The 17509-nt window shown below is 41.6% G+C and overlaps 1 protein-coding gene across 4 annotated transcripts in view; it reads left to right on the forward strand.

The window, feature by feature from the left end:
• Positions 1 to 17509, forward strand: part of ARNT2 (aryl hydrocarbon receptor nuclear translocator 2) — a 164083-nt gene that overhangs the window by 133178 nt on the left and 13396 nt on the right. For all 4 annotated transcript variants that reach the window (XM_059714606.1, XM_019477676.2, XM_019477677.2 and 1 more), the window contains 4 exons: positions 7865 to 7937; positions 8097 to 8220; positions 12794 to 12893; positions 17185 to 17323. In XM_059714606.1, the coding sequence (XP_059570589.1) occupies positions 7865 to 7937; positions 8097 to 8220; positions 12794 to 12893; positions 17185 to 17323 (436 nt within the window). The remainder of the gene's footprint in view (positions 1 to 7864; positions 7938 to 8096; positions 8221 to 12793; positions 12894 to 17184; positions 17324 to 17509) is intronic.

Genomic DNA, 17509 nt, shown 5'->3' on the forward strand with positions numbered 1-17509 from the left:
GGAGCGCCGCACAGAGTGTGTGGGGTCCCCAGCATGCTCAGCAGTGGACTCAGAAGTGGACCAGAAGAACTTCCAGTACACTTCTGGGTCCACCGCAGAGTGCATGGGGGACCCGCCCCCTGGCTCAGTGCGCCCTGGGTCTGAGGGAGCACCCGGGGTCCCCCTCAGGCCAATTGCCAAGCTGGGGAGGGCACGGTGGGGTGCCCCAGCACGCTCCCAGGCAGACCTGGAAGTAGACCAGAAGTACTTCTAGTCCACTTCTAGGTCCACTGCCAAGCATGTGGGGGGCCCCTTGTGCTCCAATGGGACGCTCCACCTGCCCCACCATCGCGGCATTCATGAGCCGTGCCTGCTACCTCAAGGTATGTAGAAAAAACATTTAAAGCTGTGTCTATAGCTGAATCGCTGATTCTCTGAATCAGCATCAAATCTTCAGATTCGGATTCGGCCAGATCAAATCACTGTCCCCAATTTGAGCTGAATCCAAATCAAATACAGCCCATTTCACACATCCCTAATAATCACCCTAGAATCAAGATGTGGGGTGGGAAAAAATTGCCCTAAATTTTTTTGATAAGGCTCCAGGAAAATGTAAATTCCATTCTGTTCCAAATGTATACATTATTTTCTTTTAAGATTCATTGGTGCTTGTGTATTATGGCCTGTTTATAGAAAACTTTCATTTTTATATTTGTCCCTAAATTCTGTTTAAGTTTTCCAAGAGGACTGCAGAGGGCAGCGATGATCATAGTTGGGTTCCCCCCTCCTATCCTCCTCCTTTTGGGCCCTGTAACAGATGACTTTGCAACCTTGATTTCTATATAGAAGAATAATTAAACATTAGGTTCAAATGGTCACTTGGTTTCTTGCTTAAAAGTTTGCTGAGTTTCTTTTGGACATAATCATCCAAAAGAAACTTCCTGGAAAAACGAAGCATTTAATGTTTAGCATTTGTGCTATGTTCTTCTGAAAAGGAGAGCCCTATATTAGACTTTCCCTCACCACAACTTCCTGTTTTTTTAATACTTTGATTTCCTGAGAAAAAAATTGTGAGTGATATTTAATGTACAGAGACTATTTTGCATTTGAATGACTCCCACCTCGCCTGGACTGAGTGAACAAGTTCTGAAATCCTGTGTGTATTTAGAGCAGAAATGGCTTGTTTTCTGACCGTTGCAGATGTTAATATTTTCATTTTTGTATTCCCAGTTGATGTGTATTTCTTTGTACATATGAACAAATTCTAGACTCGTGCAACAAGATATTTTGATGGAAACGTTGCCTTCCTCTGAATGATCCATACAGGTCACAACCGGGAACAGAAAGCTGTGTGAATCACTGGGTGCTTCAGATTCATGTGTAACAGAGCTAGTGAGATTTCAGGTCCATAATACAGATAGTAAAACTTTAATTTCTCATCTTTCTGCCACATGTGGGCTTTTTGATCAGGTTGTAGTAGGATCTTTATCCTTAAGTCATAATAACTTTAATAGGGAAACAACAAACTTGCATAAAAAGAGACAGATTTTATAGTGACCTGCAAAATGGAATTTCTTAAAAACACTGTTATGCTCTGCTGCTGCTTTTCTATTAGTCCCTCTTTATTCAAAGTAGTAAGAGGAAGTTTGTGCCACTATTGTAAATGAAACAGACTGGGGAGGTATACAAAGTCTGTTCTCCTTCACTGAGAAAATTGCCCACTCTAGAAATTCATATTCTTCTTGACCTCTTTGAAGGTAGGACAACAATCTGGTAAGTCTGGCATTTATACAAAGAACATACTCACCTGAAAAAATCTCCATTTTGAAAGGGAAATTTTGTATAAAGCCTTCTTTGCCAGCATTTACTTCAACAACTCAGTATTAGTTATCCGATCCTTTAGATTCATTGAGCACCTTTGTCAAGTCAGAGGATTTCCTAGTTTCACACACCATCTGATAGTGAGCCTGGAATTCCAGCAGTTATGCAGAACTCTCTATTGACCCAGATAATATACCACTTGCTATGTTGGCTAGCATCTATTAGCCAGAAAGTCTCTCTTTTACTGCTTTCTCTAAGCCATGAGTCTAAAATGAAAACCTAGGTGGTGTTGACTTTCACTTGCAAAGCAACACAAGATGATTGGGTTTTGCCGAAACCACCCTGGCTGCTCCAGTCCTTACATAACCGATTTGGAAATCTAATGAACAAAGGGATCCGTATGTGTAATGATCAGAGGCCTGCCTAAATTGCGGGGGGACTTACCAGTTTTTGTGGGTTGATGTGGTGTAAAGTTCTAATTCTGCAGTCAGCGCTGATTGACGGAGAGACCTTGGGAGGGAATGGGATCAAGGTGTGGCTGCCATCTTGATTGCTGGCTGACTTTTCATGTGGCCCCGCCCCTCGGCACTGATTGGCAGAGAAGCCCTGGTAGGCGAGGAGGACCAGGAGGCAGTTGCTATCTTGTCTGCTGCCCTTGGTACCACCCTGCCAGCTGGCACTGTCCCCTCCTGGAAGAAAGGACCTCTGGCTTCCCAGTCTATCATTTTATTTTTATCAATGCTTTTGTTGTTGATTTCACAGATGGTCCCAGATTTCGCGGTGTCCGTGAAATCCACGAAACCACAAATTAAGTAGGTCCTTTAGGTCCTTAGTAATGCTCACTCATTCAAAAGGGCAGACTGTTATGGAATTTTGAGACTAAAGTCAGTAGCAAGATTCTTAGTGCAGCTTCACTCAGAAACATTATACCTTTTCTGTAAGGTTTGAAATATCTTTTTGCAATATTAGTAAATTTTAATCTGAATCATGTGTAGCCTTGTTGACGTAAAATCCAGTGCAGTGAAGATGTACTCAAATATTTGTTTTTTCTGGTAAACTGGATTTGCAGTTAGCCTTGTGGGCTCATTGATATTTGTGTTGCAGCTTAACAAGTCTTACTGATGAGCATTTTCAAATAGAGAAGGGTGGAAAAGTGCCTGTAAAATAAATTGAATTAATTAAGTATGCTGTTTTGTTTGGCTTATTTGTATATCTGTGGGTGAATCAAGAAAACATACTTTATGCATAATAAAAGAGACCTAAAGTACTGTTTATTGATACACGCACTAGATAGTTCATAGTAAAAACAATTGAAACCGATGTAATTAGCTTTTGAATTAACAACAAATTTATAATGGGCTTTTATGGTCCAAAGAATGTTGTTTGGAAAAACTTCCTCATAGATTTTCTGTAATTAAATTACCTCGTGGAGTTTTACTGGAAAACCGTGTGTGTTCTGCTTTCTTAATAATAAATCTTTCTATGGACAGAATTAATTTTTAGAAATTCCCCTTCTGTTTGATAAAATAACAAGGGAAACGCATCGTCCTGTGATAACCTGAGAGCTAGCTTTTCTTTTCGCAAAATATGATACAAAAAGTTGTCTGTTATATTTTTCTAGACATTAAAGCCAAAAGAAACATTTAGAGTATTTGTGTGTCAGGCCAGAACATTTCTCTCCTGTAACTTCCAATTTGACTAATGTATCTTCCAAAAAGTACCATCTGGTTTGAAGGAGTCCGCTGTGGTTCAGTGGTAGAATCCTTGTCTAGATCACATAGGAAACCTGGATTCGATTCCCAGATACTTGTACAACTACAGCCGTGGACTCGGTCTGGTCTTTGGATTCTGTCTCAGTGGCCTAAAGGGAGGATGGACGGTTGGGGCAGCCTCCACTCCTCCAAAAATTCCTGCCCAGGCATATGCATCGAAGGTCTGGGTGGCCCTCATGCATACACCACCATCTGGTTTGAAGACTGCAAGGAACAGGATCCCACCATTCCCTTTCGCTCTCCTTGTGAAAGATATGCACGTAATTTCTCATTTAAATTTGTCTGGCAGTATGTCTCCAATCATTTGAAATTTGAGTGGCTTTCATTCTCACTAGTGATGGGCAAGCTTTAAAGTGTGCTTCTAAATAGGGTCTGAAACTGTCACCACCCACAAAGCAACTGACCTTTGAGCTTCACATCCTTAGCATCTGGAAACACCTTTCCTTCCACTGACGCATCTCCAGCTGTAGTATCTTCTTGAGAGAAGGGTCTAATAGCTTGTGATTCCTATCACTTGGGTCAACTAGCCCTTCAGGAGAAAGCAACAGCCTGAAGCAATGGGTGTTACATACAGGAATTTTATTTTCCTGTCAGTCTGATTCTGTCCTAATTTTAATTCCCGGGTTATAGCTTTGGCTTCGGTTTTCCTATCAATATGTCCCTAGTAGCAGGGTACAGGACACAATAAGTTTTAGACCACAGTGTGAGGGTCACAGGTCTCTGATCCTCTAGGCCATAAATAATCTAACCAGTTGTGACCAAGAGACAGGAAGTAATCAATAACAAAACCATTGCAAGTCAAATTTTATCCTCCTCACTTCTCTTCAGCTGTCAGAGGCAAGAAATTCAGATAAAAGATGGTATTCTGTAGAAACAGCATTAAGCTGAGGAAGGGTATGTAGCCTGAAGTGTTTCTTGATTGTCACATAGTTCTATCCTGCTTTTTAAGAGGATACAGTTTCAAACTCATAATGCCCTGAGATGACTCTAGGCCCTTGCCTTAAACCAAACCCATATAGGTTTGGGGCAAGTATTTCTCTGTCTCCAGAGCCATTATTGGAGATGTCTTCTGCCATGCAGCAGTCAACATTTTCCATATTTTTTTGCATATCTCACACCCCCAAATAAGATGCACACCTCTTTTGGGGCAGTCAGAATAAAGAAAAAAGAGATTTTGACTGCATAGAGTTATTATAACTGCATAGAGCAGGGACAGAGCTGAATCTTCAGCTCATTCACCTTCCCTTTCTTGTTAACCAAAAGTTGAAACCCTAGCTGCTGCTAAAGACTGATCTCCAGGAGTGGACTTTGAAAAGAGCTAAAGAGTCTCCGGGACTATGTAATAGGAGGGGAGAGACCAGGAGCAGCAAGTAGGATGCAAAATTGCCGAAAGAAAGGTTAGCATGATTAGTGGAACACCAAGACCATTAAAAGGGAAAGACAATCGTCAACACCTTTGGAGTGAAGAACAGTGAACCATAAAGTCCATTGACTCCCTCTCCTGCCTGAATGGAAATGCCAGTGCTGCTGCTTGGTGGAGCAAGAATCAAAGCAGAGTGTTTCTGTTCCAGGTGGAGAATCATCTTCCCCACTTAAGATGCGCACCCCAACTTGGGGTGGAAGGGAGAGGGGCAGCAGGGTGCTGATTTTTTGGACAAAGTGTATATGGTATGTAAGTAAATACGTCATGTACATCAGTAGTATGTACAGAAGTTAGGAGAGTTGTTGGGACCGTACAACAGTATAACAACTCTAAACTCTACATCTCCTTTATGTTAAATGGGAACAGACCTGTTTCCCAGTCTTCTCAGTAGTTACCCAAAGATCACTGTTTGGAGAAAGATCAGTTAATTTGAAGCTATTCCACTCGCCCATTCTCAAGGGCATCTGTCCAGATTTTTTATGTTAACTTGCTGTTCCTTCTGGACCTTCCATATTAGTGGATGTGCAAGTAGCCACCATTTCAAAAAGTGCACATTTCTTTCCACCTGGAGTGGATAGCTAAAATATTAAATGATGTTCCTAGTGGATACAGACACAGAACTGACCACAGTGATCTGTGCATTGGGGTCCCACAGGGATCTCTGGTAGCCCCAACTAGTACAAAGGCTCCAGCTGGTACAAACATTGGCATTGCATCTTCAGTAGCACAGGTTAGCATGAACATACCTTTCGTGTACTTCACTCTGGCTCCACAGAGTATATTAAAAAAAAAAAAGTCCTGTTCAAGGTCTTTGTCCTAGTAGTCAAAGCCCTCTGAGTTTGGCCCCAGTTTTGTGAGGTTCACTTCTCCCTTCACTATCTTGACCCACCTCATGACAACCATATTTTCTTGGACCATATTAGACTAATAAGATTTCTACCTATCTAATTTATGAAAGGAGTCAAGCAGTTTGCTTGTGCAAGAATAGATTTGGAAGGCAAAATCATGGCCCTGAAATCTCTAGAAGTTTTGCCATTTAATTTTAATCTGTTCATATTTTAGCCCCATAAAAAAAAGTTCTACTCTACGGTTGCATTTTGCATGGTTAGTGGTGTGTTTTGGGAAACTACTAAAATTCATATAGAGTTAACTGCTGTCACCGATCCAGATATTTAAAAAGGCATTAATTAAAGGCTGAGGTTATGTTTTTAAAAGGAAATCAAACAGGGTGAAGAACTGGTGCAGAAGGAACTAAATATATTAAAAGGCACGGTAAAGAACATGTGTGTGTATATATGTATATATGGTCTTTACCATGCTTTTCAATAAAATTAGTATATTATTTTAGATGTAAAATATATATAATATATATGACTTGTACCTTACATATAGCTATATAATTAATAAGATTATATTGTCATGTTGTGTCTTCCCTCTTTCCCTATCCCCCAGCCCCCCCTAGACCTTCTGTAGACTATAAATACAGCCAGTTGTTTCTCAAGGTTTCAGATAACTTTATCTGGTTCATTGTAGTTAAGTAACAGTGCCTGACACTGAGCACAAATTATGTCTGTGTTTCAAGGATTTACAGAGAAGGTTTTGACAAATTGAGTTGCCTTATGCTGGCATGTTTCCCCTAATGTTTATTGACTCTGTCCGTTTCTTTTGAAGTATTTTCTGTTGCTATTGCACATTTAATTTTTCTAAAGTTTTAATAATTGGATTAAGGCTATTACCTGCAGGGGTCCTTATTCATTTAAATTACATAATTTCTTCATTCTTCTCGGGTTTAAAATGAGACTCGTGTTTTTTGTAGCAGTTGTCAACAGAAATGGATTTTATAAAATGTCTTCTGTAAATATAAAAATAATTTATTTCTTGAGATGTTCTGCCTCAGAAAGCATTTGGAGAACAAATAGAATGCAGGTTATGATAAAGACAAATGAACCTATATCATGTTTAATGGGTTGATTGCTAGGAATGGTTTTGCACACAATAAGCTTTTCTTTCTTTTCATTATTGCCTTGCCAATTTCTTACCACTGTATTTTTTCAGTACAGTATAACCTCATAAATCCAGATATCAAAAATCCAGAATTCTCAAAAATCCAGCACTTTTTAAGCTCCCCACCCCTGCTCCCCAGACATGAAGGGGAAAGCTTGCGCACGGCAGCTGCCACTGCCATCCACCACCCTGCTCCGTGTGTGGCTGCTGCTCTGGGACTGGCCGCTGCTACCTCACCCACCCCCCGGTTTCAAAAAAACAGAATTTTCAAATTTCAAGCATGCCGGATTTATGAGGTTATACTGTATTTGTTTCTTTGGTTCCCTACAATGTCTGATAGCTGACTATATATTCTCAGCAGTTTCTGCCTATAAGTCATTTAACCTGTTGGCATAATCTGCTTGTGAACTAAATGAGGAAATAATGCTTCCTCTTGGTCATTTGACTAAGCTTGATCCTGCTTCCATTCAAGCCAACATCAATTTTGCTCTCCTTCAATAGGAGCAAGAAAAGGGTCTGCCTAGTGATCTTTAAATGTAAAAAAGACCCGAGAGACATTGTCACAATATATCATTTAGGGAAGGGTTGGGCTCTATCCTGTATTGCTTACTCACTTTTGTGTCTGTGGAAGTTGATGGGAATTCATGGGTGCAGCCCTGTCATGTACACCCAGACTATGTGTGGCAAAGATTTTCTCAGCAAGAAAGCATTAATAATAGTGTGCTTTTCCAGGAAAGGGCTTGCCAGCAGATATTCTTGAGAGCTTTTTCATTTGCTTGTCATATTGTTAAGAGAATGTAAAGGGGAATGGGCCAAGCCCATTCCTTTTTGTAACTTAATTATCTTATTTCCTCCCCTTTTGCAGACAACTTCAGCAACAGCAAGCAGAGCTTGAAGTGCATCAGAGGGATGGGTTGTCATCTTATGACTTATCTCAGGTGATAACTCTGGATAGATCTTTATCTTAATCTCTGTTCTTTCATGCACAAATTGACTGAAGTGTTGAATGTGATACAAATACATTGTGACTATACCTGAGCTTCTGGTGTCAAAATGGTGGGGACAGTTATGTTTTCTTTTTCATATGTGAACAACAGGTGCCTGTTCCAAGCATACCAGCTAATGTTCATGAGGGTGGAAAGTCAGTGGAGAAGCCAGATGCAATCTTCTCCCAGGAGAGGGATCCTAGGTTTGCTGAGATGTTTGCAGGAATAACTACTTGTAAGTGAGAGCTTCTAGTATTGAATATTTTATACTGTATTAAGTGCTGTTACATCATATAAAACACTACCTTAAGGAATTTGCGGCAGACAAATCAGTTAGCAAGATTAGTCTGAATGTCTGCATCCTAGAATTTGTCTTAACTAAGCATTTTCCACCACAAAAAGAATGAGAAAAACTCCAGAATGTAAGGATCAGGCTGATAATACTGTGCACTGTCTTCATTTAGAGAAGCTGCTCTCTTTTCTCATATAGCTGCATACTTCCCTGGCAGTTTCTGAATAGGAGTTGCTTTTATATAGTAACCATCCTTTTTTTCTGAGGCAAAACATTTACAGTGGAACTCTTAAGCAAATCCACTTGATAGGGCTTGAGGCTTATATATCTGTTCCTTTTTCCAACAGTGTTATGCCATTTATCTCATTGAGCAAGACTGGAATAGCAGTGCTGTCAAGATAGGGGTTTTCTTTTGGGGTTGTTTTTTGGGGGAGTTCTGTTTTTTTAACTCTAAGCCTATTTTTATAGGTGATGTTTTCAGATGTTTGTGTTGCTTCTAGTTATAATAATTTCCTTGTTTGTTTTGTACTTGTTTATTGTTCTTAACCTTCCCACTGAAACAAAAGTTTTCACATTTGTTTTAAATAAATGAATGTGCAAGTCTCTTGCAGCGAAGGGAGGAAATGGCCTGCTGTGTTCAACTGCAGGGGTACAGGGGGATGACCTCACTGTATGGGTTTCTTATGCATAACTCGACCTTTTCAAACTGAGAAAGCAATGTAACTTCAATCTAGACTTGATATTCTGTCCTCCTGTTGCTGAGACTTCTGCTTTCCTATTCATCCAGTCTATCTGCTCTTACAGTGAAGTCAACAACTGAGGCCATAAAAAGGGTCTGCTGGAAGGTAGCAAGACTTCAACCCTAAACACCAGAATGTTGTTCCAAGCGAGAACATCTTACTTTTTGGCTGCCTTCTTGGATCACATTCAGACAGCTCTGGACTGCTTATGGGGTTGGGTTAGGGTTAAGGGTCTTGCAAGCTGCGAGGTTAGTGGAGAGGTGGTGTCCTTGGAAGTGCCATTTTTCTTTCCATTCTTATCAATTTACAAGCCATGCTTTTTTTTGGACATGATCCCTGTCTAAATTTCTCATGGGAGCCACAATCAAGGTTTTTTTAATGTTAAAAAGGGATGGTTCTCAGTTAGAGATGTGATGAACTGTCCAAAAACAATATTGACAAACCTGCACACTGCATGCAGACATTAGTGTAATGTTGATACTAGACCTGTTTCTTCACTGTGGTTTGTAATATAGTTTGTAGCTGACACATTCAGGTTTGATATAGTGGGGAAAAGAGGTTGGGTACACATCACCTGCATATCAGACTGAAAAAGAAGAGATCTCTTACTTCATCCATAGACGCATTTTGAGTAGCAACTATTTTGAGAAATAAAGCTCTATGTTAGTACTGTGCCCCACTTCTGCAGATCATGGTATGGTAGGCATCAGATGGAAACAGTGGCCACATTAGGGGAAGATTAAATGATTAGCGGGGGCAGGGGGTGCAAGTAGTAGGGGAGGATTTCAAACCAGGAGACTTAAAGCATGAAGTTAAGTATTAGTAGGTGGCAGTCGTGTGTATTGCTCTGATAGAAGTGCAAGAGTCAAGAGGCAGTGTAAATCATGAGAGAAAATAAGGTGGAGGATGGATGGGCCAGATGAGATGCGATTAAAGGAATACTCAGCTCAGCTCAGGAGGGAGCTAAAATCTAGTTTATGCCTTTGCTAATGCTCAGTCTTCTTGGCGGTTCTTCTCAGACAAAGATATTAGGAAGGTGACTGCCCACACCAGTTGCAGGCCCGCTGGTGACTATTCAATCCAATTGCAGAGAGGCAAATCCTGCTGCAACAGTTACATGTGTATAGCTGATTACTGCTAGATGAGGGTGCATCTTTCTTCCTCCTCTTCTCCTCGATGCACTGACATTCAAAGAGGACTGTTGACTTTTTGATTAGATTCGCCAAGCATCATGATCTGCAGCCTGTGTTTCGTACAGCTTATGGTCAATACCGCAGACAGAAAAGGACCTCTTTGGGGTGTCCTTGAAGTGCTTGCATGGACACCCACTGATACTCAGTAGTTCACACTGAAAGCCTGCCTTTAACTGCTCCATCTGCCAGCGGCCTCCAGAAGCGCTTTTGGCAGTTTGTGAAAACAGACTTGTACATCCCTTTTTCCTCAGATGGCTTAAAGGGCTGGAGTGGCAACTCCATTTCATCTAAGGAATTTCACCTCATCAGGGAATTTTTAAGTCAACGGGTACATCATTCCTGAGCGTTGAAAGTAGCTTCATGTCTAAGAGGCCTTGGAACCTGGCCAGGGATCTGGCCTACTATTTCTAAATGCTAAAACTTTGTTATCTAAGGGAACATCACATGAAACCTGTGGGAAGCAGAAGAAGATGGGGGAAAGAAAAGATGGGCCCTATTTAGACAACCATCAGAGGTGCATTGCAACAAACACTTGCAAGAGGTGGAGAAGGAAAGGTGGCACAAGTATTTTATATTGTTAAAAAGGAAATGAAGGTTGCCAGCCACTTTGGAAACTAGCTCTCTGAGCAAGAAGTGAGAGGAGGCTCCAAAATACTATGTATAGGTGCAGTCTCAGACTAGAGACTTGCTGGTCCTTCTCAAGGTAGTAGCCAAATAAATATCTTACCAAAATAGAGCATCAAAGTTAGTTTGTGCTTTGGCCATAAGGAGAATTTGTTGCAGATCTGCTGTACCAGTCACCAGAGGGCATGAATTGTTACAGCTGCCAGCTGAAGAGCTTTGGCTTCTGTTACAGCAGTGTGCACCTTTAGCTTGAACACACAAAAATGTTCAATTAAAGAAATTAAGTGGCAGCATGTTTGCCCTGTGCTGTTTGAGCAAATGACGAGATTAGTCACAAGAGTAAACTTTTTGTTGTTGTTTTTGTGCAACGGGAGAACCTAAAAGTTAATGGCATCTCTTCATGTGTTTCATTTGCAGTGCCAGTGTGTGTCTGCTAATCTTGAATTCCCTCGGGATGCCTGCATCCTTGTACATGACCCACCCAAGCATCTGTTTGGGTTTTTTTCAGAGCAAAATCCCCAAGAGGTTCAAGTTTTGCCTTTGTGACTGTTTGCACACCCACATGTAAGCTGCTGACCTTGCAGAGACAAAACTCTTGCTGAATTCATTGCAGGGGTGTAGGTTGTAGCTGTGTTGGTCTAAGGACATAGGCAGACAAGGTTCCTTGGGTGAATTTGATATCTTTTATTAGACCAACCCAAATAGTTGGAGAATAGTTATTAAGCAAGCTTTCGAGTTCAAAAGGGGATGAAGGGTTTTTGAGCTTGAAAGCTTGTTTAATAACTATTCACCAACTATTTGGGTTGGTCTAATAAAAGATATCAAATTCACCCAAGGAACCTTGTCTGCCGCTGAATTCATTGGAATTGATATGGATGTAAAGGGCTTGCAGGGTCAGCCTGATCTACAAGTAAAATCCCAACATAATGCCTGGAGGACTCTGTTATGAAAGTTCGGCTCCTGTAGAGGGGAGCAGATCAGAAGCTGTTTCGGACAAAGGCCGGTCATTTGCTTTGTCTCGGTACATATAGTGTAGTCTTGTTCTGTGACCAGGGTTCTTGTCAGTCCTGGAAAAACGATAGTAACAGTGCTGCTGCAGACCCTGCAGGCCATACCAGAATGTGCAGAAACTGAAGTGTTTCAGTAATGGGCTTGGGTAGGAGCACATATACCGCAGGCTCCTTGCATTCCTACTTCCCCCCCTTCCTGGGTCTATTCCTTTATTCCCTCCTCAACAGCCCATCAGTAGACTATTCCCTGGAATACTTCAGCCAATGGTAACAGAGCTGCCAAAAAATGTGTATTCAAGTTGTTGCTCCACAAGGTTATTTCGTAAACAGGCTAGACAATGAATGAATACAAATAGCTTTCCTATGCAAGGAATAAAAAACCCTTCTGTAACTTATGCTACAAACCAATTAGCTCTGCTAGGTGGGACCAGACTTCTCAAAACTGATGTGAAATTAGACCACGTTGAATAATCCCTAATCTCAAACTAATATCTGTCATGTACATTCCCTAGGATACAGAGCTAATGGGAATGGAGAAATTACCACATTTTAGATAGAAGAAAAATTCAAAGATTTCAATATGTTCACTGCTCAGAAACTGCACTGCAGAATTCTGAAAGAACTGGTGCAAACGTTCAGTCCAGTAGCCAGAATTTTTAATCCGTATAGGAAATCAGACTCTAGAACAAATTTTGACAGAAAGATTAACCAAAGAAATGGAGACAAATAGAAAATTACTCAAGGGATATAGAACCCCATTTAATTTTCATACAGCTCTGTTGGTTTCATTCCAGTGTTGTTCATTGCACTATTTCATAGATTATTAAAAAGCAGAGCATTACCCATCCCACACAGGTTGTACTTTTGTACTATTGTACATTTTGGTGAACAACTAATAGTTTTTGTTGTTTCCTGAGATTTTTTTTTCTTCTTGTGGTAATTTTTCTAGCGGATAAAAAAATGATGGCCTCAGCATCCACTGCAGGAAACCAGCAGCTCTACTCCCAAGGAAGCCCATTTCAGCCGGGACATTCAGGAAAGGCTTTCAGGTACCACACTAGCTCTAGCCCCAACAACATCACAATTGAAAAATAGTTGCCTTTTGGTATAATGGAAACAGGGTGAGGCTAACTAACACCAGCACATTTTTCCTCTAATGTGAATTATCCTTTCTTTTTGGGACATTTAATTCCTGTGCAAAAGTTCATCAGACAGGAGTACCACAGAAACCATTTTGAAACCAGTAAACTCAAGGGCACCAGATAAAACACCTCATATAAGGAAAGCATCTGTTTGTTCTTGTGATATAGATGGAAAAGTTTTTAATATTTCCTGAAATGTTCTAGTTGTTCCTACTATTGATACTACAGGTTTGACAAACAAGAAGTTTAAGAATTGGCATATCCTTGCCATGGCTGCTTGAGGTTTTTGTAGCAGCTATGATTAGATTGACTTTATTGCTATTACCCTGTAATAGAATCATAAAAAAGAGGGTTGGAAGGGACCTCAGGAGGTCTCTAGTCCAACCCCCTGCTCAAAGCAGGCCCATCCCCAACCAGATCATCCCAACCAAGGTTTTGTCTAGCTGGGTTTTAACAACCTCCAAGGGTAGAGATTCTACAGCCTCTCTGGGTAACCTGTTCTAGTGTTTTACTACCCTCCTAGAGGTTTTTCCTAATATCTAACTGAAACTTGTCTTGCTGCAATGTGAGACCATTTCTCCTTGTTCTGTTACCTGCCATCACTGAAGGGCGTTTCTAGCACCATCCTCATTGGAACCACCCTTCAGATAGCTGAAGGCTGCTATTAAATCCCCTCAGTCTTCTCTTCTGCAAACTAAAAAGCCCAGTTCCCTCAGCCTCTCCTCAGAAGTCATGTACCCCAGCCTCCTAACCACATTTGTTGCCCTCCACTGAATTCTCTCCAGCTTGTCCACATCCTTTCTGTAGTGGGGGGGTCCAAAACTGGACACAATACTCCAGACGTGACTTCACCAGTGGCAGATAGAGGGAATAACTTTCCTCAGTCTGCTGGCAACGCTTCTACTAATGCAACTCAGTATGCTGTTAGCCTTCTTGACAACAAGAACACGCTGTGGGCTCATATTCAGCATTTTGTCCACTGTAACCTCCATCCAGGTTCTTTTCTGCAGAGCTGCTGCTTAGCTAGTTAGTCCCCAGTCTGTACTGGTACGTGGGGCTTTTCCAACCTAAGTGCAGGATTTTGCACTTTTCCTTATTGAACTTCATGAGATTTCTTTTGGTCCAGTCCTCCAATTCATCTAGGTCTCTCTGAATCCTACCTTTCATCATATCTACTACTCCCCCAAGCTCGATGTCATCTGGAAACTTGCTGAGGCTACACTCCATCCCATGAGTGACTAGTGCCTTCCAAGCCTGTGGGGGCACCAATGGGGCACGACTGGTTGGGGGGGGGGGGGGGGGCAGGATCCAGAGCCAATTTCGGGGAGGGCACTCTGTGCCCCCCTACCAGCTGGAGCATTTGCTGTCACGGGGGGGTACCAGCACTCTCAGGGGGGCACATGCCCCTCCTGTACCCTCCCCATGCATCACCTATGCTCCATCCTATTTCCAGATCATTGGTAAAGATATTGAACAAAACTGGCCCCGGGACCAACTTCTAAGATATTCCACTTGATACCGGCTGAGAACTAGACATTGAGCCATTGATTACTACCATTTGAACCTGCTGATCCAGCCAGTTTTCTGTCTACCTTACAGTCCATTCATCCAACCCATATTTCCTTAGCTTGCCTGTGAGAATGTTGCGGGAGACCGTATCAAAAGCCTTGCTAAAATCAAGATATAGCAAGTCCACTGGTCTCCCTGCATCCACAGAACCAGTCACCTCATCATAGAAGGCAGTCAGGTTGGTCAGGCATGACTTGCCCCTAGTGAATCCATGCTGACTACGTCTTTGCCTCCAAGTGCTTAGAAGTGGATTCTTTGCGGACCTGCTCCATGATTTTTCCAGGGACTGAGGTGAAGCTGCCTGTCTGTAGTTCTCTGGATCTTCCTTCTCTTTCTTAAAAATAGGCACTAGATTTGCCCTTTTCCAATCATCTGGGACCTCTCCCAATTGCCACAAGTTTCCAAAGGTAATGGCCAGTAGCTCTGTAATCACATCAGCCAACTCCCTCAGCACCCTTAGGTCTCAGGTGTGTTGCGTCTGGACCCATCAACTTATGTACATGTCCAGCTTCTCTAAATAGTCCCTACCCTGTGTTTCGCTATTGTCAGCTGCTTGCCTCCTCCCCAAACTGTGCTGCTAGGTGCAGTAGTCTGGGAGCTCTGACCTTGCCTGTGAAGATAGGTATAAAAGGCATTGAGTACTGATGCCTTTTTCTGCATCAGCTGTCACTAGGTTGCCTCCCCATTCGGTAAGGGACCCACACTTTCCCTAGTCTTCCTCTTGCTGCTGACATACTTGTAGAAACCCTTCTCGTCACCCTTCACATCCCTTGCTAGCTGCAGCTACAATTGTGCCTTGGTCTTCCTGACTTCATCCCTGCATGCCTGAGCAATGCTCTTATAGTCTTCCCTAGTCGTTCCACTTGTAAGCTTCCTTTTTGCATTTTAGCTCATTAAGCCAAGCTGGTCTTCTGCCATACTTGCTAGTCTTCTTGCACATCAAGATGGTTCTTTCCTGTACCCTTAGTAAGGTTTCTTTAAAATGCAGCCAGCTCTCCTGGACTCTTCTCCCACTCAGCCTGGCCTCCCAGGGAATCCTGCCCATGAGCTCCCTGAGCGAGTTGAAGTCTATTTTTCTGAAGTCCAGGGTCCTTACTCTGCTGCTCTCTATCCTTATTTTGCTCAGGATCCTGAACTCAGTCATCTCATGACCAGTACTGCCCAAGTTGCCATTCACTACTACATTCCCCACCAATTCTTCCCTGTTTGTGTTCTAGGAATGAAGATTTGTGACTGTTCATCAAGTTGTCTAGTCAATAATGAAGACTTTGTGGTTTAAGTCTAATCTATTCCTCTCTCTATCCTGATGAACTTTAAGTTACATAATGGAAAACTAGCATGAGCAGTAATGCTACAGTGAGATGAACTCTCTTCAATGAAATCCCAAGCTCTTACTTTGAACTAAGCCAAAGTTTCCAAAATGAGGGAACAACCATTCAGATGCTGTAACTGTCAGTTGTGAGGTCTGTGAATAAGAAATCACAAATAAGCTATAATTCTATAAAAACCAATGTGGTGTTAAAGTTAAACTTGGTAATGAGATCAGTAGGAAGGAATAGAATTCCTTTGTTCTTTTTGCCCAAGCAAGAACTGGAGATTACATCTTGGAGAGACTGTGGTAAATTAAAATGCCTTTTAATGAGATGTTATGTGTTTTGGGTAATAGTTTTAACAACAAATTGCCAGTAACCATCTTGAGATCTGGCCTATGTTTGGTCAGTTTTATTTGCTAGTCTCTTGGAAACTTAACAGTACCTCTGTGTGTGAGAGAGACTTCGTTTTGCTTTTTTGCTGGTATGCTGCAACATCAGAGCGATGCAAATGCTGATGAATTGCCCTGTGCTAGATCCCAACGTGGAGCCCCACCTGCTCTTGACTTAGGAGCAGAGGTTCAGTGGTGTTTCACACATTCCTTTTGCAAATAGTTTTGTTCATTTTTTTCCTATTTTGTATTTTTTTTTTTTTTTTGTTCTTCCCAGGACTCTTAATACCATTTTATTCCTACACCTGGATTTGCAAATATGTGCTATTTTTAACACCACTGAGAGTTTGGTGGGAACCTCGAGAATTAAAATGAACTTAATGAACCATGCATTTTTATTTTATAAACCACACTTTCTTCTTTACAGCAAGATGGCCATGCTGACTAGAAACAAGGAATACTTATGCTCAAGCATCCTCTTATAAGCCTTGACTTAAGACCACATTTAAACTCATGTGTAATAAATTGACTTATAGCACATGTTTAAAATTGAGCTTATTTGAGGCTGCTTTCCTGAACTGATGCCTAAACTAATAGGGAAGTAGTTAGTTTCCATCCCTTTGAGACTGTCAGATGTCAAATTTTCCCCTCAGTTTTACTCATTTGAGCACTCTGGGTAAGATTGCATGACTCTAACTATGAGTTGTGTCCATTATGAGTGCATAGTAGAAGGGACTTCTTAGAATTTCAAAACTTGTGATAGTTTAACACTAAAATCAAGTCACTTTTTCATTCAATCCTGCAGCAAACTGGCAGAAACCTTCACTTCTGTGTGATGAGTAACACACTTTCAGTTACCTATGGTTCGATTTGTGTGTGAAGATCATGTTGTTCCTACCACTCATCTTCTGCTCTTTTCCCTTTTAGCTCATCTGTGGTACATGTCCCTGGTGTGAATGATATCCAATCATCTTCTTCAACAGGCCAAAATCTGACCCAGATATCTCGCCAGTTAAATCAGAGCCAAGTTGCCTGGACTGGGAGTCGCCCACCATTTCCAGGACAGGTACTGTGATTAAGGCAGGTTTTGGCAACTTATGTCACACAGGCCAGATTCAGCCCACAGTCTCTTTTGATCTGGCCCAACGTGGGTCTTCAGTGGGAGGGGGCTTCAACAATGGTCACTCTTCATGTGCTGCCACTGTAGGGAGAAAGTAGCCTTGGAGCCCTAATTATGCCTTTTAATATTGCA

The sequence above is a fragment of the Alligator mississippiensis genome, chromosome 11 (genome assembly GCF_030867095.1).
Source record: "Alligator mississippiensis isolate rAllMis1 chromosome 11, rAllMis1, whole genome shotgun sequence".
Lineage (NCBI taxonomy): Eukaryota > Metazoa > Chordata > Crocodylia > Alligatoridae > Alligator > Alligator mississippiensis.